The sequence below is a fragment of the Populus alba genome, chromosome 19 (genome assembly GCF_005239225.2).
Source record: "Populus alba chromosome 19, ASM523922v2, whole genome shotgun sequence".
NCBI lineage: Eukaryota > Viridiplantae > Streptophyta > Magnoliopsida > Malpighiales > Salicaceae > Populus > Populus alba.
In genome coordinates this window covers 19,736,351-19,759,594 of record NC_133302.1, presented here as the reverse complement: position 1 = coordinate 19,759,594, position 23,244 = coordinate 19,736,351, and the positions used below count along the sequence as shown (strand labels likewise).

Sequence of the window (23,244 nt, the reverse complement as noted above, 5' to 3'; positions counted from 1 at the left end):
CTTAAGGGTCATAGTAGTCATTATTATTAAAATCCGTACAGTCAATGACTGGACTCGACTTCTTAGTAGACGTCTAATTAGTCTACATTAATTTAAAAATATTTTATTTTAATTTTCTTGAAACTATATCAAAACAGATTTTATACGAGTGAAGTCAATCAGTGAGATGATTTATTAGGTTAATCAAGTTTAATCATAATATTATTTTGAAATAAATAAATAATACTATATTGATAATGCAATTATTTGTAAATTAATTTAATTACAAATTATATTTGATAAAGTCCAAACTTGCATAAATTAAATAAAAATTAAAACAAGTATAATTTTTTAAGCATGAAGCTACCTCTCTAATGTTTTTTTTTTCTTTTCGTTCATCTATTTCCTTTCCATTTCTTGTATGGATTTTTATATTTTATCATTTACTGAAAAGCATGAATCTTTGGCTATATGAAACTGCGCTGCACTTGTTCTCAAACCTCGTCTCATCTCAAAATCTACTACTTTGGAAAAAGGAATGTAACGGAAAAAGCAACACCGCCTTCCCAAAACTTTTCTACAAGTTTTGTAAGCCCCACCATCTTTTTCTTTGTGAGGGTCAAGCAATTGCAAAGAAAATTTTAAAAAAGAAAAGAAAAGAAAATTAAATGATAACTTTTCGAGTTTCTATTTTTTAATATATTTTTAATAATGCCAATAAATGAATTTTTTTAATATTTATTTTTATTTTTCTATCCAATTTAACAAAATAATTATATAATTTACATACGAGGTATTTCTTTTTATCATCTCTTTTAATGCTTGTTTAAGAATATAGAAGAGATTATCTTTTAAAATATTTTTTATTTAAAAATATATTAAAATTTATTTTTAATATTAGTATTTCAAAATAATTTTAAAAAATATAAAAAAGTAATTAAAAAAAAAAAAACAGTCCAACGGCAGTTTTAAATTATTAGAGTAGACTCCAGAAATCAAAATTTTTGACAAGACATGAGGACAAAATTCAACTTTTTTTGAATTGGATTCGCCCATGACAGCATTTGTAACTATGTGATCATATTCATCAATCATTCAAGGCGTTTTGAGTCACTTAAGAAAACAGCTAAATATTAAATCAATAATAAAAGAAGTTTGGTTTTTTAAGCATGGAGCTCCTCATCTTTTTTTTTTTTTTTTTTTTTTTTTTTATGTTTTCGCTCATCTTTTTCCTTTTCATTTCTTTTATGAATTTTTATATTTTATCATTTATACTGGAAAGCATGAATCTTTGGCTATAGGACACAGATAAACTCTCCTCGTTTTATTATCCTACCTTAAAAAACATGACACTTTGTCTATAATGAAATCTTGTTTAATTTATTGAAATAATTTACCAAGTACGTATAAACTACGCTTTGTCTCTGCACGTACGTAGTTCAAATAAATGTAGATGAACAATTTCAATGTATAATTAAATTAACAAAAAAAAAAACTAAAAGATATCAGAAATTAATCTCTGTAGATTAAAGAGTGTTTTCCCTAGGGATTTAAGCAGTGTTTTTCGTATACTTTGCGTGTGCAGTGTCTAGCCCAAGCTTTTTTCTCTTTATTTCTTTGACTTCTTGACGATATGGCTTCTTTGCTATCATAATTTTTTCACTTTTATGTGCTTTGGTCTCAAGTTAGGGTGAGAGATAGACACCTGCGTGCAACTTTCCTCTCTTGTCCATCTTTCCTTTCCACGAAATTCCATCAAACTTCTTGGTGGGGGGGTCGTCTCTTTTTTATCCAAGAACATATATTGGTTGTCAGCCAAAGAACAAAGGTTTTTGATCTCCTTTTCTTTTAGTTTTTTAGGGTTAATTGACACAAATAAACTTTTAATTGTCTTTTACGGTGTGTGCCCTTTCTCTTTCTATTTTGAAAACCCAATCCAGATTTTCCTTACTTTTTTTTAATGTTTGTTAACCAAAAAATACTATAATATCAAAAATAATATAAATTATATATTTTGTGATGTTAGTTAATAATTTAAGTTTTTGAATTGATATAATTCTTTAATGTTATATTAAAGCTTTCATGATCAAATAATAATAAAAAATTAATAATACAAGATAATATGAATATATATAAATTTTAAATCTAAAAGATTTCACATAACAACTTAGAGGCCGTTTGGCACTGCGGTCCAACCTGCTTTTTACAAAATTTTAATTTTTTTTTTGTTAAAATTGAGTGCGGTTTGTATTTTCGGGATCGTTTTGATGTGCTGATATCAAAAATAATTTTTAAAAAATGAAAAAAATATTATTGACATGCTTTTCGGCACAAAAAACTATTTGAAAAGCAACCACTACCACACTCCCAAACACCCTCTTAAACTAATCATTCCCATCAAAATAGCTCCTCTCATGGTGAATTTTGATCATTTTTAACAAGTTTCGTGCTGCGATAATCATACCATGTCCGATTATTTGTCCAAGGATAATCATGCAAATGTGAATCCGACAAGAAGAAGCTTGACTATGAAAAATCACATAGTTTGCAACCGCATGTACGGGTAAGCCATGAAGGATGCCATTATCTGTCCAAGGAATAAAGAGAGGTTTAAGATTCTTGGTTGGCCAGCGCTCTTATTATTAGAGCTGATGAGCATCATGTTCTGCAGTTTTAGAGAAGTTGTTAAAGGATTTATGGAGAAATTGTTTAATAGAAGTAGCTATGTAAGCATAACTTTTTCACTATAAAAGACACTATAGCACCAGTGATATTGTATCAAAAGTTGTTGGGTCACGCTTAGCAACCGTACTCAATGCTATTGGGTATGGCTGGACAATAGTGTTTGGTCTGGCTGTCAAGCATGACCTAATAGTATTGGGTCCGACTGTTAAGCCAGACTCAGCAGCTTTTGGAAGAAAATACAGAAAAGACAACGCCTCTCATGGTGTTACAATGTTGTCTATAGTACAAATATTATATGTCTATAGTGTGATCTATATATGTCTACAATGTGATCTACAATTCAATGAATCTATATACACAATACCTGTTCAGTGTTGTTTTTTTTTTGTGTGTTTTCTTTCAAAAGTTGCTGGGTTTGGCTTTCAAAGCTGACTGTCACAAGTAAACCCCAGTAATAGTTACCTACTTTGCTTAACTTAACCAACTAGAAGGTTCCTTTACCAATAATCGACCAAAGAACTAAGGGTTGACGATTAGTTAGTTCTTCTTGCACTGTCTAATAATCGATTTTTTTTTTATTATTGATAGAGCAACCCGGAATTATGTTGTTATTTTAAGAGAATGTTTAACTATTTAAATATTTAGTAGGAAAGGTAAGTGGATCCCATTTCAAAATTGATCAAACCAGGAAGTGAGAGGGAAGGAGAGCGAAATCAAGTTCTTTTTTTTTTTTTAGCATTAATATTATTTCTAAAGATTATATTAATTTATTAAAACTAATTATTTGTTACCTCCTTAAATCAAATAAAACGGATCATTGTTGTGGGATCAAAGAATTTCATGAATTTCATTAGACCCCTAGCCAGACCCAATGTTATTGGGTCTGGCTAAACAACGAGACCCAAGTTTTCTTCCAATGGAGTTGTTAGACCCAATGTCATTGGATGTAGTTCGGCAACCAAACCCAACAACATTAAGTTTAGCTACAAGACAAATCCAATATTATTGAGTCTTGCAAACCACTAAACCAAAATATTTAAAATATTTTCTATAATTTTTATATTTTTTGATATTTTTTTAAAAAATTATTGGCCTGATGTAAAACACAGGCCAGTTATAATTAGATATGCAACTAACAATTTAATTTTTTTTATTTATTTTCTTTTCAAAAACTAACGATTTAATTTCTCTTCAGCAACGACAACATTGGCATGAAGCACCCAAGAAAACTCCAAGGAAGTCTTGAGAATCAAGTTTGCTTTAAGACTATCATTCTAGGTTTCAGTGGACAATGAAAAGTACCGACACCATTCTGTCCCAACATTGGCTTGAAGTTCTGAGGAAAATCAATTGCCAACTTACTTGAAAAGCTTGTCATAATTTAATTTTAAAGAAAACATATTATATTCTAAAGATATATGCATACAGTTTATAAAAATATCTCATGCTGTAAATCCAGCAGAAAACATCACATTAGTTTTATATCATTAATTGATGACTAAATAGGAGAGAAACTTGGGAGTAATAATTAGAGTTTTTTAACTTGGCAAGGTAGCTGGCCCGATTCAAGACCTGGGTTCTAGGTTTTGATCGCTCGAGTTAATTTTAATTTAAAAAAAAATCAAAACAATGTTATTTTAGTAAAAAAAAAAAAAAAGAAGAAAAACAAAAGTCAACGGGTTGTAACCGAGTTTTTAATCGGGTCTTGTCAAGTCACCTTGGATTTTAACTTTCCCTATTTTTTCTTAAACTTGACCCATTTTGAGCCTTGGGTTCCAAAACAATCCGCTAGGCAGGTCGGGTTTCAAAACTATAATAATATGTTCTCCTTTGAGTCTTGTTAGTGTCACAATGATTTTATATATATATATATGAACATAACCTATGGGTGAACAATCACTTCTAAAAATCAAAACCAGGGGAGAGAACCTGTAAATCGATCGCTCACATACATGTGAATTTTCTGATATCCTTCTCTCTTTCTCCTTTTTATCTGGATGAAGGACATTTTGCCTGCCCAACCTATCGCAGAAATTAATGTTTATCAGTATATATGATGTATTATAAAGGATGTTTGCAATCTCTAGATTTGACCATGAATTTACAGGCTACAAATAATAAAAATAACAACACAGTTACTGAAAATCTAGATTTCTGGATTCTGACGAAACTATAGCAAAAGCATCACAATTTTACACAAGATGATGAAAATTTACAGAGAAAAAAAGCTACTTGATATTGGCCACATGAATTAGAACCATGGAAAATTCACATCACCTTGACGAACAGATCTAGTATCAAGTTTCCTGTTTCCCCATCTGCAACGAAACCTTTGTCGCTCATTTCACGAATAAGTTGCACTGACTCTATATCATTCTTGTGCTGGAGAAATCCTCGGACAATAACATTATAAGAACCTTCACTGCAGAGCAACCATCCTTTTTCATATTTCAGAAAGCTTTCAATGCTTCATCTAACAGCCCTTCGTTGCAAAGTGCATTGTTATTGTAGTGTATATCCGAATATGAGGCTGCAACCTTTCAACGTTAAGTTTTGAAAGCAATTCCCTCCCTGATTTGCATATGGCACCAATCAAGATATTATATGACGTTGGGCACATTCTTTATTATTCTTGGCATATTTGTGTTTATTGTATTATTTCCTTCATTGTTAAGATTTTGAGGAGTTTGAAAAAATCCAGAATGCATTTTGGTAATTCCAGAATACAGCTTTTAATGGAATCACTTGCAAATTGCAATACTCTTCCAGCTCATCTTCAAATTGTACACAGAAGTGGGCAGAGTACAGATTCCACACCTTCATTTTGTTGTTACGGGGCATCCGAAGCAGAGATTTGTCAAGTTATAGAACGAATTGCGCCAGCGGTTGCCAGCACAAATACTAGGAAATTGTTCAGACAACAATATTTTGAAATGGCGTGTCCCCTGAATTCCAATTTTGAACAAAACACTAAAAATTGAGTTACTGTTCGCTTAAGGATATGAAGTACATGCTGACGACAATGTATAATGGCATTAGACAATTTTTAGTGGAAAAGCTAAAAGCAAACCAAGAGATAAGTGATGATTTCATTTGCCCTTTTGAGCTTCAAATTGTACAACCTTGAAACTTTCACACTTTTGATTGCAGGGAAATTTAAATTTCCTGAATCTAATCTCCTTTTGAGGTATCAAATGATAAGCCTCTGATGTGAAGAGCATAAGATTTTACAGCAGTCTCTGCAATCTCTATACTGCTATATAGTTATCTAATTCATCTACCTGATTTCGTAACTTGTATGTGATTGAGAAGAGTAAGGCACAAGACCTGTGACATTGTTCCCTTGCTGGAGCAATCCCACACCACAAACGAGAACACATTCAAACACAATTCCTTCAAACATCGATTTTGTAGAGTAAATCCCTGGATTCTGGCCAATCTGCATGATTGATCAGTTAGAATTCTGTATGTTGACTCCCTTTCCCATGGACCAATCCCAAATTCAACAGTAAACTCGTCCATTCCTTAAACAAACAACTGCCAGATCAAAGCACCGGCTCCAGCCTGCTTTCTCTTTTCAGATTTACATTTGATGTCTAAAATGGTTTTGTAAAATCGGCCCTGCTGGGATGGCTGGAAGTCCTTGTTCGGGTTAGACAAATCAAATTCAGTGAAGAAGACAGGTTTATTTAGTTCACAGTGGCCATCTTCAATATGATAGCAGAACCATTCATCAAGATGAACTATCATTTTCCTGGCTACTGAACACATAATATAGAATTCTGATTCAATGTAAGACCAGAACCATTCATCAAGATGAACTATCAGTTTAGCAATTCCAATGATTTGGTGGCAAGTAACTGGCGCCATTGTTCAGATGTTGACAAGATTGAACTAAAAATAACTTCCATGTTGAGGAAAAATTACTTGATATTTGCCACATGAATTTGCAGCATCGAGAAATAAAAGTTTGCATCACCTTTTCACCTGGACAAACTTCACGTAAGCCTAGATACTTCTTCAAAACAAGATTGTCTTCATTAGATAACAGATCTTCTACGAGGTTGTGGTCCGACATCCGCAATGAAACCTCTGTCTCTCATTCGAACAATAAGTTGCAATGCCATTCATCCTTGTGCTGGAGAAATCCTTGGATAATAACATTATAGGAAGATTCATCTGGAGGGCAGCCATCCTCATCCATATTTCAGAAAGCTTCCAATGCTTCATCTAAGAATCCTTTTAAACAAAGTCCATTTATTATTGTAGAGTTTACCTGAACATCACACTGCAACCCTTTGACAAAGAGTTCTGAAAACAGTTCCCTTGCATCTTTAAGATTCCTGAATTTGCACATGGCATCAACCAGGAAGAGTGTGTTTAGCATTGCGGTAGCTGAACAAAATTGACTTCAAGCAAAGTACATATCAAATTTTTGTACATATCAAATTTTGTCATAATTCTTTGGTTTTATGTGTTTTTGAAAAAAAAAATTTAATTAATTACATTCTTCAATATTGAATTGGTTGGGAATTAAGATTTATAATTTCTTTTATTTAGTTTTTTATATGATTATTTCATTATACTATAATTTGGATTGCGTGTTTATTAGTTAACTAAAATTATTTTTTATTTTTTTTAATTAAATTTATTTTTTAATTGTATAATTTAATATTGAGTTAGTTGATAATAATATTTCATATTTTTTTATATATAAATTTAACTCAATATTTGAATCTGGATAATAAATTTAACTGTTCAATATGCTTAAACATGACAAAACAACTTATTTATTGGTGCATTCAATACAAGCTTTAACCACTTTTCTATAAAACACACAACTAGATGAAAAGGCATAGTTGTTAATTTCATAATAACTAATGTACTACGTGAAAAGAATATAATTGTCATTTTAGTATTTCAAGGCGCATTAAAATGTGTCTTGTCCACGGTACTTTTCCCACAATCTTCTGTTTTAATCTAATAGTTTTCTTCATCAGTTGTCTTCTTACCATCAACAGGTTTTCACAGACCATAAATCTATTTTTTTTCAACCATTCAAGTCTGATCAGAATTAATGCAGGACTGATTGGTCTCCACCACCTTTTTTTACTCTTTTTTTTTTTTTTTCAATTTGGTAGATAAAAACATGGAAAAACTGGTGCACTTCGAATGCTCTTTTGAATTAATAAAGTGAGGAAAAGGGTATGGAAAAGAAGAAAAGTGAAAACGCAAAGTGGAGTTTTAAAAAAAAAAAAAAACATGAAAACCATGGTTGACGAGGCCTGTCTCTCAAATCCTATGAGAGAATGATGGGTGCTTCTTCTTAAGAAGTTGATGGGTTTGAAGATCAAGTAGTTGAATGTGAGCGTTAAAATTTGAATTTTGATGCAAAAACAAGCTTTCTAATGAGTTTAGAGGACCCTACCTCTAATAGTTAAGTAACCATTAATGTAAAAGAAGAAAAGCCTTTAAAACTAACCTATGGCATGTTTCTTTCATAAAAAGTGGTTTTATGAAAAATTACTTTTCTAAATTTTTTTATTTGTTTGTTATTAAAAAAATTAATTAATAAAAAATATTTTTTAGTCAAAGAAAAATTTAACTTAGTTTTTAGAAAAAGTATTTTCTTTTATTTTAAATGAAAAAACACTTTCTAGAAGTTGTAAAAAAATCAGAAATGTCATATTATTTGCTAATTATATCAAATTTGATCCTCAAACTTTTAATTGCTATATATTTTTTTTTGAATATTTTTTTTTAATTTTATCCCTTAGAAATTGATTTAATTTTATTTTTATATTAATTTTGGTTTTTATTTTTATGATTGTTATTTGCTTTTCTCTTATCATTTTTTTAATTGAAAATTTTTTATCTATCAAATTTGGTCATCTTATTCTTTTGATTTTTACTTATTTTATTTGAAATAATTTATGAAATTATAATTATTATTATTTTAATTTCATCATCTTTTAATTTTTTTTATCTATTAGATTTGATCTATATTATTTTGATTGTTATTTATTTTATTTGAGATAATTTATGAAATTTTTTTTTTCAATTTCATTCGCATTCAACTTTTTAATTTGTAAGATTTGTTCCTCATTATTTTAATAAACTTGAAAAAAAATATTAATAAATTATTTTTCAGCTCATTTTTCTATGACATAACCAAATACTTGGAAAAGTTTTTTTCAATTTATTTTTATGATACTATCAAAAATAAAAAAAATAATTTACTTTTAAAAATTTATTTTTTTTTAAAATCACTTTTCAAACAAAAAATATTTTTCAACAAACAAATATATCCTATTTGTGTGTATTTACCCGGTTGATGAAGAGAACGTGAACTCTCTGTGTTTTAGTGAGTTGATTTAGCCTCCTTAGATAGTCGTTCATGGAAATTTATTTACTCCTTAAGCCATGTCCACTTGCATTGGAGTAGTACTCCAAAATGAGAATAGATATTAATTGAGTAATTATTAAGGATAATAGCGTTTAGTAGTGGTGAGGATTTTATATATATATAGTAGTCGAGTAGAATCAATATTTAAAAAAAATTATTAAAAAATAGTGACATAATAAAAAGAGAGTTTACAAGAGAACATCTTAAAAAAAAAAAAAAAAGCAAATAAACAAAAGACCAAACTAATAAGTCAAGTCTAGGATTATATTTAGGATTTCTAATTAAATCCAAACTTTGTGTAATTAAAATTTTTAACTAAGAATTTTAATAAAAAAACCAAACAATAAAAAGTAAGATATATAAAATATTACATTTCAATCAAGAGTTTTGGATTCGCAATGAATCTATTACGAGCTAATCAGATAAGATTAATAGAAATCTTTGCAGAAAAGTAAATAGTCTACACTGAAAGTTGCATCTAATCAATCTAAACTATTCCTAAAGATTTGATTAAATTTCTAGATAAACAAATAATTAAATACCTGAATTAATAAATAAATTTATCATAAAAATTCCACATAGTACAATGATGAAACATATAATTAATATCAATTTACTCCAAAAACAAAAAGGACAAACAGCATCTCACAACAAAAAGGATTTATTGTAAAAGGATCCACATTATTTAATTTTTTTTCAAAAGTATTTTTAAAAAATATTAATTTTTTTTATTTTAAAATTAATATTTTTTTGTATTTTCAATCATTTTAATGCGTGATATTAAAAAATAATTTTTAAAAAATAAAAAAATATTATTTTAATAAATTTTCAAATAAAAAATATTTTAAAAAACAAAAAATTATATTCCACAATAAACTATTAAATACCACTATATAAAAAGGTTGTGAGTTAAGTGACTCAAAAAGCTAAATCTAGGCAGCCATTACCTAATGCGCATGTATGCTTTGAAAAAAAAAAAAAAGGAATTGTTTTTTTTTTCTTATGCAATTGTTTTTCTCCATATTGTTTTTTTATGTATTCTGTATTTAAATTAAGAATAACTTTTTAAAAAAGTTTATCTCTTTTTTCTAATTCAAGATTTCTTTTTTTCCAATTTTAATATATGGTTTTTTAGATAATAATCTTATTAATCAATGCATTGATTTTGATACATGTCACACAATTTAATAAAATTATAAGAAAACTTAAAGCACAAACACAATAATTTTTTTCTAAAACCACACAAAGTACTAGTGCTTTTTTAAAACCAACGGACACAAAACCAGCTTCTATATTTATAGAATCTCTAACAAACCACCAACAAATCCAAAACAAACTTTAATAAATTTTATATAAAAAAAAACCTAAACCTACTAGGAGAATATAAAATCCTTAGACTATAAGGATTAAAAATTAATAACAACTTTTTGTTTAATTCCAACACCTTTTCCTTAAACAAATCTCATTATGTCCGTATTTTTCTTAAATTTCAAGAACAATCTTGCTTCTAAAACCAGTTTTATAAAGATATATTTTTTATTATTTAACTTTAGACGAATAATAATTGATTTGGAATCTAGTGAGCTAAGCTCCTAGCTCAAACCAAATCTAAAATAAAGAAATAAGACAAATTAAAGTTGACTTAATGAATCCATCGTAATACAAATTAAATTTATTTTTTAAAAATTTTAAAAAATATCATTTTGTTTTTTTTTAATTAAATAACTTTATTTTGATTGCCTGAATTTAATTTGGAGTTAAAATGTTTCAATTTACAATTCAAGTCCCAAGTTTTGAGTGAGGTTTGAGTTTAATTATAACTTTAAAATTAATTACACGAAAAATAAAAAGAAAGAAACCTATCTCGAAGTTCCATTTTCATAATTGAGCTTGAAAACGAAATGGCCCCGTTTAATGATGTTTCACCGAAAGAAAAACGAAAACCACTTGAGCCCCTTGTATTGAGCTTGTCTTAATCCATTTAACCAGAACGCCATGTGCAGTACCTTTAAAATGACAAACAAGTTTCTCTTATCCATTTAACAACTAATTTGTCTTGTAACAAGTTCAGTTTGTTTGGGACTAAACATTTATGCATGGTCTCTGATGCTGTCGACTTTGTCCCTTTGGTTATTATAAAGTTTTAAACCCTTTATCTTACATTGAATTAACCCGCCCCCTCTGCTTTCAATTAATAATCGGTTGATTTCCTTTAAAAAAAAAATTATATTAATTAAATATCCATAAATGAATGAAGTAAGTTTATTAATTAAAACTGCATTTTTGTATTGCGTAATCATTGACCCTAAACTATAGTACCCTAACTTAGGTACCACGATGTTTTTACTAGAGGCCTGACTGGTTATATTAATATTTATTTTAAAAAATAAGAAAAGTTGTATTAGATTTTTTTTTATTTTTAAAGTTTGTGAAAAAATATATCAAAACTCAGTTTAATTTTTGATTTTTGGATTAATTTAGATTTTTGAAATGGGTTTTGATGCTTTAAGATTATTGATAATTTATCATAGTTTCCTCAAGTGTTTTGATTAAAAACATTTTTTGAAAAAAAAATACATAAACCTTGATTTTCTGCTTATCACAAAAGGCCAAGGAACTAGGTAAATTAGAGAACATGTTGTCTCAACTTTTTTAAAAAACTCATGTTGTCCACCCTAGTTGCAATGAAAAAAAATAAGAGTCCTAGTCGTGTAAGGCCTCTAATGAAATGAGTGGGTATGTTGAGCTTTGCTTCTTTTTTTTTTTTCTTTTTAAATTGTTATTTATTTTTCTAATTCTTTTTGAAGTTAATGTTTTTTGTATTTTTAAAATTTTTTATTTATTTATATTTAGAGTAATAATCCTTTTCTCTTTTCATTTTGTTTAGAGAACATCTTTTAAATGATGATTATTTTTTTATTTGTTATACATTTAAATTTTGAAGAGTTTTTCTAATTCATTTACAATTTTTTTTCTTTAATAAAGAAGAACTTTTAAAAAAAAAATAAAAAAAAATATATTTTCATATAATATTTCTAATATGTGCAGCATTGAATAATATTTTTTTTTTTATTTTATTCAATCAATTTAATTTGATGTCTCTATTTTTATTATCCTTTGCGTAGATAAAAAAAAATTATTTTAATTAAAAAAATTTATCGAATACAATTAAGTAAATATCTTTGCGAGATTAAATATCTTGATTTACTTCTGTCTCTTAATTTTTTTTATTTTTATTTTTAGTTATCGTAAATTTTGATTTTTTTCATTTAATAAACACATGTAGTTCTCGATTTATTTGATTATATGTATATATAAAATTTTTAATTTTCAACTTTAAATTTTTTAAACTACAAAAACATGAAAAAGCAAGTGTATTCCATTCTTTTATTTGAAAAAAAAAATCTAACCACAGGAATCACAAGTCAAGTATCTATTATTATCTATCATCTATTGAATATCTTTGGTAAACACTAACATAACATTTGTTGACATTACCATGTAGATAAATATCAAATCGATATCTTTTATATTACTTTTTTTATGATTTGATATGCTTATATATATAAAAATTAAGTAATATATATTTATTTAATATATTTTGAATTAAAAATATTTTTAAAAAATATTATACATTGTATTAGCAGACAAAATACAAACAAAGAAAACTAAATTATAGAATATCCTAGTAAAAATATCCTTATATCCCCTTGCAAGTAGCATTATGCATAACCTGATGGCATATGCCAAGAAACATCATCATGGTTCCTAGACCCCCACTTAATTTGGATTAACTCAAAAAAAAAACCCTAAAAAATGCCCTGCCAAAACTCCTTCCCCACATGGCAACTTTCTATTTGTCTATTATTAGGATAAAACCTCACAAATTTACAAATTAGTTAATTATCACTCCTGGCGTGATTATCTTAATAAACTTGACCAATACTCTGTAACATAGTAGTATCTCATGATAGAATATTTTGAGCATATCCAGAGTTATCCAGCTAAACAATTATTGCTCAGACTGACGTGGAACACAGCTGCCACTGTAATAAACTCGCTCAAGATCCAATGAATACTTGCCACATAAGTCCCAGACAACCTTAATGTATGCGGCATATAGGACGCCCACTTAGGACTCAAAATCTTAATATAAATACGCCACTCTTTCAGGGACTTTTTCAAACCACAACCGAAACATTTCTGTTTTTTTTTTTTTTTTGAAGCCTTGTTTGTTTAAGAATTATATACATGGCTCAAGTCATAGCCAGAATACCTTTAAACTACCGGGGTTTTGAGGAGGATGTCGGATTTTCTGATGATCCGGCGTATTTTACTGACATTGTTTTCGGATCTTGGGAAGAACAGGAGGTGTCACATGAGAGTTCATGTACCTCAGGTGATTATAATGAGGATGATGATGAAGATGATGAGATTAGGCCTTGTAATGTTGAAGAGAACAAGAAATTTTGGGAAACACAAAACCAACTTCTTCAGGTGATTTTTCATTTTCTTTTCAATTTACAATGTGCCAAAGGTACTTTAAGGTCACTGTGAGATTAAATTGTGCGTAATGGAAATTAGTATTGATTATTTACGGTTGCTTTTGCAGGGAACATTGTATAGAACAAGTTCTCTTGAGACCAAAATTCGTCAAGCTACAAAAGAAGCTATGAAGGAAATTGATGGGGTTGGCATGTATTGCTTGTGTGGGAAACCGATGGCCGGAGCTTGCCGGAATTGCTTGCAAAGAGAAATTTCAATTCGTCTTCAAAATCAAGGCTATAATTGTGCCATTTGCAAGTCCAAGTGGAAGAGATCTGAAGAAATTCCTTCAGGTTCAACAAATAAATCATTTCTTTCTATCTTCTTATGACAAAAATGTTCATCACTGTTAACCATAAGATGATAATCATGAAATAATCAGTATTGATTAAGACCATAGGATGCTATTAATGGAGCTATATAGACATGTATGATCTAAGTGACTGCTGGGGCTAATCATTTTTCTGCAAATTTATGCAGGGGAACACACTTTTTTGGAAGTGGTGGACAAATTAAATTCAAAGAAAGGAGAAGTGAGAGTGGTAATTGAGTCGAATTTACGAGCCGAATTTGAGATGGCGAAAGCAAATCAAGAATACAAACAACTTGTTAACCGGTTACCAGAGGTTTATGTAGGCAAGACAGAAAGGCTAAAAGCCTTGATCAAGATATTATGTTCAGCAGCTAAAGAGTGCATGAAGGAGAAGAAGATGCACCTGGGTCCATGGAGGAAGCTTAAGTATATGCAATCTAAGTGGGCGGGCACATGTGAGAGAACAACAACAGCACCGTGTTTGCCTGGTGGATTTTCGGGCCGGCCGCCTAAGTCTAGGGCATCCATGTTAACTTGTGATCTATCGGAGACTTTGCCGGTCTGGCACTGTACAGTAGTTCAAGTTTTGTGATTCAAATTTCGGAAGATTATGCCTGAAGGGATTCCTGCAATGAAGACCATGGAGACAGCTTAATTATCCATTTCAATAAGAACAAACAGAGTAATTTGTTTAGAGTAATTTGGTTGAGGGAACCGTGAGCGGTGGTTGTGAAGGGTGGCCAATGGTTACTGCTGTGAAATCACTGCTCCTGCGAAGGATGCTGACGGCTGCTGCTGTGGAAGCGATTTATGAAACTAGGGCAATAGACAGTCAAGATCGACTGCTCTGATACCATATATCAGAATAGGTGATAGTAATATTCTCTTGTTCTTCTCCTTTGTATAACAGCAGACATGAATATATATATATATACATAGACTGAAAAACTATTTAGGAATGTTTTATGAGCCTATAATCTTATGGTCTATAATCTTGCAAATTACATAATTGATTCACACTAATTAGAAATATATATAGCTCATACAAATTAGAAATATACAGCTCATTAACACTCCATGGATTTATCAACCTATAGTTTTGTCAAATGATGTATCACATCACTCAGATGTTAAGAAAAAAAGATAGGATTCTAAAATTAAAAATCGATCCGTATTAGTGGTATACTTGTACTCATGTGTGTATTTAATGTCTTAAATAATATATAAGTTTTAATATATTCTTTATTGTAATATATTTTATATATTTCATTGATATATATTGCATTAATTACCAATAAAAAAACTATTTTAAAAATGCAACCGACCATTTATATAATGATTTTTAAATCTTTTATATAGTAAAACTATAACAATCTCCGTGAGTGCATCAAAATTGGATATCTCATCCAATTCTTTTGATGCCAAGTGTATAGTTTTTATCCTTGATACTTCTCCCATATAAATTTTTAAAATGAATGTAATTTAAAATAATGTTATGGTTATGATATATAGATTGCTTATGTTAACCAATAAAATTAGAAATTAATTATAATGTATGCAAATACAAATAGAAAAATCAAAATATTGATTCAAGTAGTAAAAAAAAGAAGAGAACATGCTAAATATTTTTAATCACAATTTTTATCGTAGATTTACTGCAAGTTATTTTTTTGTTAAGAAAATACAAAGCTCATACCATAAATTTTAGTTTAAGATGCATATTAAATATTTTTGGTAAATTTGAAGAAAACAAACTCATTATATACTAGATTAACCAATATCAAAATTGTTCAATTTTTTTTGACAATATAGAAATTCAATTGTGTATTATTTGATTCCTCAATTTTTTTATTTTTTATAATTAAGCTCTTTTTCAGTAAAATAACAAAATTAAATGATAAAATAGTATTTATTATAAAAATAAAAATATTTAGAAATTTAAATTTGATATGTAGAAAGAAAATAAAATATATTATATATTTTTAAAATACTTTATTACCTTTTGGTTTTGGTTTGAGGAAAAACAATTTCTAAATTTAATTTCAATAAATTAAAAAATTAAAAAGTTAGAAAAAAATAATACCCTATAAAAGTTATACAAATTTTAGGTTAAACATTTTTATGAGTATGAGATCTACTATTACTTATGTTTAAATACACATAATTATAACAACTATACTAACACATAAATAAAATTATATTAATATATTAAAATTACTTAATAACTGATTAGATATAAATAGTCACATAAGTAAAAACGTATCCCATAATGCAAGACATACAACTAATTTAGTACATATATATATAGTTGGAAAACAATATATATATATATATATACTTAGTTCATATATTGTTTTCCAACTATAGAGCATATTATCTAAATAGAAAAATAAATGGTTTAATTATTCTTTTTCTCTTAGTTCAATATATATTAAATGAAATTATCGATCACATGAGGAATTAAAGAACTCTTATTTCATAAAATTTCAAGAGAGGTTAATTTAGATTTCTACGGGACATGATTAAATAATTTATATAAATATAGGAATAAAAATAAACCTTGGGGATTCCACCCCTGTTTATGAAGTAGTAGCAATCCTTTCACTCAAATGCTTGTAATGATTTGTTTGAAATTGTGATAATAATATCAATTTAAAATATTTTTTATTTGAAAATATATTAAAATAATTTTTTATTTTTTAAAAAAATATTTTTAACAACAGCCCATATCAAAACGATCTAAAAAAAATTATTTTAAATAAAAAAATATTCAAAATATTTAGAAACATGACCAAACACACCCTCAAACCTTTGAGTAAGTTTGTAATGGCTTTACATTGTGGGTCAAGTGAGTAGTACCCTATTATAAAGTTATTAAATTATTAAAATTTTCTAGTCAAATCCAAAATCAAGTTCATGCCTAATTTATACGTTAAGTTAGCTTGAGTTAATCAAAATAATATTATTTTAATTTTTTTTTAAAAAAATAAAATAAAATTTTAATTGAATCAGAATGGACTCACCAATTCATCTTTATATATTTAAATAAATTTCTATATGTCTTTTAAAACTTGACTTAGAATAGGATGGATCAGTGAATCTAGCTGGAGTGTAGTAACATTGCCTCTCACTATATTGGAAAATAAGTTGTTGGAGTTGAATAGGATTAATTTAATAACGTTTAAAGTAATTCTATTAACTTAAACGATCCACCGAAAAAATAAAATTAAAAATTAAAACCTTGCATTACGCCACAAAGCCTAATATTTAATTCTCTCTTGCGATCTCTTGTTCCCCGATGGAATGAGTGGTTTTGTCTCATATAGACAAGAAGTAAAATAAATGTATACTTTTTGATAAAAAAATTCTAGTGCATAGAAACATGACATCAATGGTCTTGTAGTTGTTTGATTTTCTTTGGATATAGAGTCTTGAAGTCAAGACCTTGGAAGATAGGAACACCCGAGAAACAATTCACCATTAGTCTCATGATAAACAAAATGCATGACATTTTCTCTTGCACATTTATATTAAAAGATGAAAAGGGCAGGACCACAGAAAATATTGTGAGGACCAAACAATGCGTTCGTGGCTAAATTTTTATACTTTGGCAATGATAGAATGATAGAATTTTTGTTATTAATGAAGCATTGTGTAGAAATATGTTACATTTTGTAACACCTTTCAAATCCAGGTCCTTCGACCTTTATTGATCATGTGAAAATTATTAAATAGAGAGTAAAATGATCCATAAGAAGAAAAAAAAGGACACGAATGAAAGAAAAAAGTTGAAGTATGTTAAACGACAAGCAAAAGGATCCAATAAAAAAGGGTCTTAAATAAAAAAAATCCAATAAAAAAGAGACTTGAATAAAAAAAATCTAATAAAAAAAAGGAACTTTTAATGGAAAAAATAAAATTGAGGTGGAAAAAGATTGAGGTTTGTTAAATGTGAAGCAAAAAGGACCCAATTAAAAAAATAGCTTGAATGGAAAAAAATATCCAGTTAAAAAAAGGACTTAAATGAAATTAAAAAAATAATGTTGAGGTGGTTCACTTTTCAAGTCAATAGTGATTTTCATCTCAACTTTTCTAATTGTATTAATAATAATGTTGCGGTTGTTGCTAAAAGTATGGTTGCGATTGTTTGTCAAAATATTTTTTATTTAGAAATATATCAAAATAATATATTTTTTAAAAAAAAATTATTTTTAAAATCAGTACATTCTAAATGATTTAAAAATAAAAAAAATATATTAATTTAAAACAAAAAAAATAATTTTTTTAAAATTTTTTTAATTTTTTTTAAAAATAGTACATAGAAAAAAGCACAAAAGGAATATATGCTTCCATGCCCGCTAGCTAATTCTTCGATGCAAAGAAAGTAGTAGGTTTCTATGGTTCAGAAAGTTATGCGTGTAGTTCAAAGATCAATATAAATGCTTTGAATTACCATAAATTCACATTCAATTCTTTAAAGGTAAAGAATATAATTTTTGTTTTGGAAGAAGCTTTGTGTAAGAATATGCCAAATTAATTCTTAACATCTTTAAAATCTAAGCCCTTGGTTGATCATGGAGAAATTAAAAGGGAAAAATTCCAATATTCTTTCTTCTGTGAGAGATGCAAATCAATTTTTAGGCATATTTATGTTCCTGGCCTGACCTGGTAGGATAAATCGACATAAAAACCTAGTTGATCTAGGCTAAGTATATATATAAAAGGGATCCATCACTTTGATATATATATATATATATATATATATATATATATATATAGTTAAGTGTGAATGATTCTTGTTTGGTTTTGTGTTTTAAAAGTATTTTTTTAAAAAAAATTAAATTTTTTTTTTTTTTCTTTGCTTCAAATTAATTTTTTTTTTTGTGTTTTTAGGTTATTTTGATGCAATAATTTCAAAATTAAATTTTAAAAAATAAAATAAAATATTATTTTAATACATTTTTAAATGAAAAGCACTTTTAAAAACAACTGTAATCACACTCAATATATAACAAATCTAAATTAATTAAATTTAAAATATATTTTGAAAACTATCAGAATAGAAGAGATGAAGGTGGTTAAAATATAATTATTTGTTTTTATATTTTAAAATAATTAAAATTCAGTCTTATATAAATATTTATTTTATATCTTGTCTCTTTTTCTCTATCGAAAGTTTTCAGTATAATAGCCATTTGTGCAGCCCGTCCTTGACGCCAGAGACTATAATTTATTAGTAGTGGAGATATTTCCTGGATATAGTGAAGGATAAAAAAGTATATATGCACCAATGGTTCTCTATTTCTTTGATGTTCTTTGGAAAGCCAGAAGGGCCCACCTTAAAAGTCATAACTTGACTTGGAAAGAAGGGAGTGCCCGAGAGACATTCCATGATTGTCTTGAAACAGATGAAAACATTTCATCTTTAATATTATTTAAATTAAAATCGTGGAGAATATTTCTCTCGCCCATTTACATGAAAATTATGAAGAGTTCAAAGCACAAAGGCCAGAACTAATTCGTGGTCGGTTCACGATAATATTATAATTTTCTTATACTTTTTTCCATAGTTGTTTGGCCCGGTCAGATCTGGGTTCTTATGTTAAATTCAAATTTTTAACAAAATAATATTGTTTTGGTAAATTATTTTTTAAAAAAATTAAAATAATATTGTTTTAAATAAGATTTAATATTTTTTAAAAAAATTAACTAGATTATACCTCACTCAAATTTAACCTGATAATTTCCAAAATAGTTAAATGAAAAACATATCCCAAACTTAAGTTTTGGATCAACAAATAAGCGAGTCACTGAGACACAAAATCAACCCATCTCAAACAATGAGACTTTAGCAATATGCTTTTGACAACACCTTACCACATGCCCACTTTTATTTGGAAACCCAGTCTTCTGTGAGAACACTGAAGCCGCAATTTGCACAGTCAATTTCCATTGAAGGACCTCATGCTTTTTTTGACAAAGTATACTACTGATCCTTCGCTATCCACAGTGCGGGGCCGAGATAGGTACAGCAAATTTCCTAGAAACACTCAAGTATATTTTAAAATTGTTGTGGTAGCTGTTTTATGCATAGTTTTTATATCAGTCTGGTTTAAAATTCAAGTTTTCAATTTTAACTGAATTATTGAGTTGATGTAGTTTAATTAATTTTTTTAAAAATTTATAATGATGTTATTTTAGTTAGAAAAACCAAAATTTAATGGGTTGTAACCTGGTTTTTGATCGGGTCACACTAAGTTTTTTTTTTTGTTTTTTTTTTAACCAATCTATGTTTTAGTTTCGAGTCAACTTACTGGAACTTGATTTTAAAACTATGATTTTATGAACAAAAGAGAATCAAAACAATAAAGATTATTTTAAAACAAAAAAATCAAATTTTAATATAAAAACAGATTAAAACTCCTTCCAAACATCTCTTATATGCCTTCAAGAACATAGGATCAAGTTTCGTCTATTTGCCACGTGCGCCATTATTTTGATTCTCTTTGACCCCTTCGCATAATCCAGGAACTTGCCCTACAACGTACGCAAAGGAATTAATGGCGTTTCTCATGAATTGAAATAATAGATGGAAACACTCCATAATTAATATCATGCACCTTTCAGTATAGTCCATCACATATCAAGACAAGCACTGACCATGCAAAGGTATGAAGTTAACCTAATTACAAAAGTGAATGTTTTTCTTTACAAGATTATTGTTTCAAATTACTTTAATTAATTTAAGATCAAATTAATAATAATAATAATAATAATAATAATAATAATAATCCCGAAGCCAAGGAAGCCGACCCAAGTGGGAAATCTCATGGAACCCAAGACCTTGAGGCTTCGACCAAGGTGCATGGTGCATGTGAGATGGGTCCCGTGGGACCTCGTCCAAGAAAATTAGTAACAACATAAATGTCTCGAGACAAAAATGTTTGATATATATAAGAGTAAATAAATTATTCTTTTGAACCTTGTTATAAATTACTTATCTGATGTTTTAACTTCGTCCTCGGCTCTCGTTGAGTTAAAAACATTCGCTAGTTTCTTTTAGTATTAGATAAAATTGGATAATGTTGTTCTAATAAGAAAATACGGTGAATTCTAAATTATCAATGGTTTCTCTCTTCCATCATCGAAAACATGCTGTGTTTTTTAAATAAACTTGAAATTTTAAATTAATTTTTTTATATTTTTAAATTATTTTGACATGTTGATAATAAAATCAAATTAAAAAATTAAAAAAACAAGCAAAACCAAAATCAATAAAAACACCCATCCATTAAAGTAAAAAATAGACAGGTAAAATGCTACTCTAGATTCCAAATTGGCAGCTGATGACGTAGAGGATGACAAGATAAAGTGATGACCATTCCATGACGATTGCATTGATGACCTCAGTCCAAATTATTAATTTTTTCTTGGACTTTTCGGGCCCGTCTAGATGATGTATATAGATTTGTCAAGTAAATGGATCTGCCATCTTCAACCTTCTTCCTAGGGGAGTCATGATTGCAAAAACTGGAGGGACAATGATGCAGAGTAGGTCTAATATTTCTTGTACAAAAACAGAGAGGAAAGTCGTTGAGAGAAATAGGAGAAATCAAATGAAAAGCCTTTACTCCAATCTCAATTCTCTCCTCCCTAATCAAAACTTCAAGGTTCTCCATCTTTCACTCTCTCTAAACTCATGTCTTCTTGTATTATTTCATTCCAGCTTGCTGTCTTTAACCTCCCATGAAGAGGCCAAGCTGTCCTTGCTCTCATGTTTTTCCAGACAGATTATTGCGTTTGGATTAGAAAGATTTGGGATTTAGAAAGTTGCGTTTGGATGATATTTCTTGTTCTTTTTTGTTTCTTGAATTGACAAAATTATTGAAAATATTTTTCCTTTTGCTGTGGGTATTTATGCAGGAAGCACAGCCCCTGCCTGATCAGATAGATCGAGCAATAAACTATATAAAGAGTCTGGAGGAAAAGTTGGAGAAAGCCAGGGAAAAGAAAGAAAGCTTAGCAAGAAGCAGAAAACGATCATATACATGCACTTTTGATCCTATATCAAGTGCTGCATCAAAATCACCTCAGCTAAAAATCCATGAGATTGGTTCAGCTCTAGAGATAGTTTTGACAAGTGGGCTAGATAATCAGTTCTTATTTTATGAGATTATTAGCATTCTTCATGAAGAAGGTGTAGAAGTTGTCAGTGCTAATTTTCAAGCTCTTGGAGATTCCCTTTTCCATATTGTCCACGCACAGGTAATAATTAAATTTGATCCATTATGCTGATTCATTTCTAATCCTCAACGTGTTTTCGTGACAATTGAATGATCAATTTGAATTGATTATGCGCAGATGAAGGGATCTGCTGATGGTTTTGGAGCTGCAAGAGTAACTGAGAGACTGAACAGGTTTATTAGCGGATCCACAAGTGAAATAGAGCTGGATTCAGAGCTATGGGATTTCGCAGATCATCCTGAGACTAATTGGGAATTCTAAACAGTACTAAAGCACCAAACTTAGCATAAAATGATAGTAAGTTTGGCACTACAGTTCGGAATCTGAGTTCAATTTCTTGAAATCTGTAAGATATATAGATGTTAATTAGAAAGAGGTTTACACATGTATGGTAATATCCTGTATAACAACGGAAGGCTTGTTCCTTGTTGGTTTTCCATTCAAGTTTGGTACCACTTTACACTTTCTTTTGAATTTCTTTAGTTCATTCTGATGAAACTGATATGATCTCTAGAATTACTTAGTGAAATCATGCTAGAGAAAGTAATGTTTGAGTGCGATATGGGAAACACTTAAATGGCATCAATATTTATTGGTGGATTGTATCTTCCTCAATTCTATAGGAGGAATTGTAAGAGAAGAAATCTGTGTGCATGTAACATGTTTTGGCTGTTTGTCATCTGATCATGAGCATTGTGTGTTTTAGAACCATGAACTTTCAGATAATCATTTTATGTATAAAAAAAGTGTTTCTTGCATTCACACAAATAATTTCAAATTCTTGGAAAACTGATTTTAATTGCAACCATAGAACTAAAGTCTTCATCTATGCATAATCTAGAGTATAATTTTGTTTCAACTAATACTCTACTTTGATAGCAGTATATTGTTCATTAGTAATGGGAATTGGCCTAGGTAGGTTGATTTAAATATGTCTTGAAGGGTTTTTTTTTTTTTTTTTTTAAAAAAAAAATAAACTCAATAAGGGTAGAAAGATGAAATTCAGATGAAGAACATGTTTGTTTTTGTTCTAATTTGTTACCAGAAAATTAGCTAATAACAACAAAAATAC

General features: G+C 28.6%; 3 protein-coding genes across 3 annotated transcripts; 2 read left to right on the top strand and 1 right to left on the bottom strand.

The window, feature by feature from the left end:
• Positions 1-4,932: 4,932 nt before the first annotated feature.
• Positions 4,933-6,534, bottom strand: LOC140955074 (mannan endo-1,4-beta-mannosidase 2-like). Its single transcript, XM_073406613.1, has 3 exons — positions 6,219-6,534; positions 5,946-6,087; positions 4,933-5,086 (listed from the first exon to the last, which is right to left on the bottom strand). Exons 1-3 carry the CDS (start codon positions 6,532-6,534, stop codon positions 4,933-4,935), a joined length of 612 nt encoding a protein of 203 aa, XP_073262714.1.
• A 6,711-nt stretch (positions 6,535-13,245) lies between these two features.
• LOC118038497 (uncharacterized) lies at positions 13,246-14,879 on the top strand. The gene is made up of 3 exons (XM_035044876.2): positions 13,246-13,567; positions 13,683-13,908; positions 14,096-14,879. The coding sequence occupies exons 1-3, from the start codon at positions 13,322-13,324 to the stop codon at positions 14,518-14,520; spliced, it is 897 nt and encodes a 298-aa protein (XP_034900767.1). The 5' UTR covers positions 13,246-13,321; the 3' UTR covers positions 14,521-14,879.
• A 6,533-nt stretch (positions 14,880-21,412) lies between these two features.
• Positions 21,413-22,646, top strand: LOC118038498 (transcription factor bHLH162-like). The gene is made up of 3 exons (XM_035044877.2): positions 21,413-21,598; positions 21,852-22,193; positions 22,290-22,646. Exons 1-3 carry the CDS (start codon positions 21,446-21,448, stop codon positions 22,431-22,433), a joined length of 639 nt encoding a protein of 212 aa, XP_034900768.1. The 5' UTR covers positions 21,413-21,445; the 3' UTR covers positions 22,434-22,646.
• Positions 22,647-23,244: the final 598 nt, after the last annotated feature.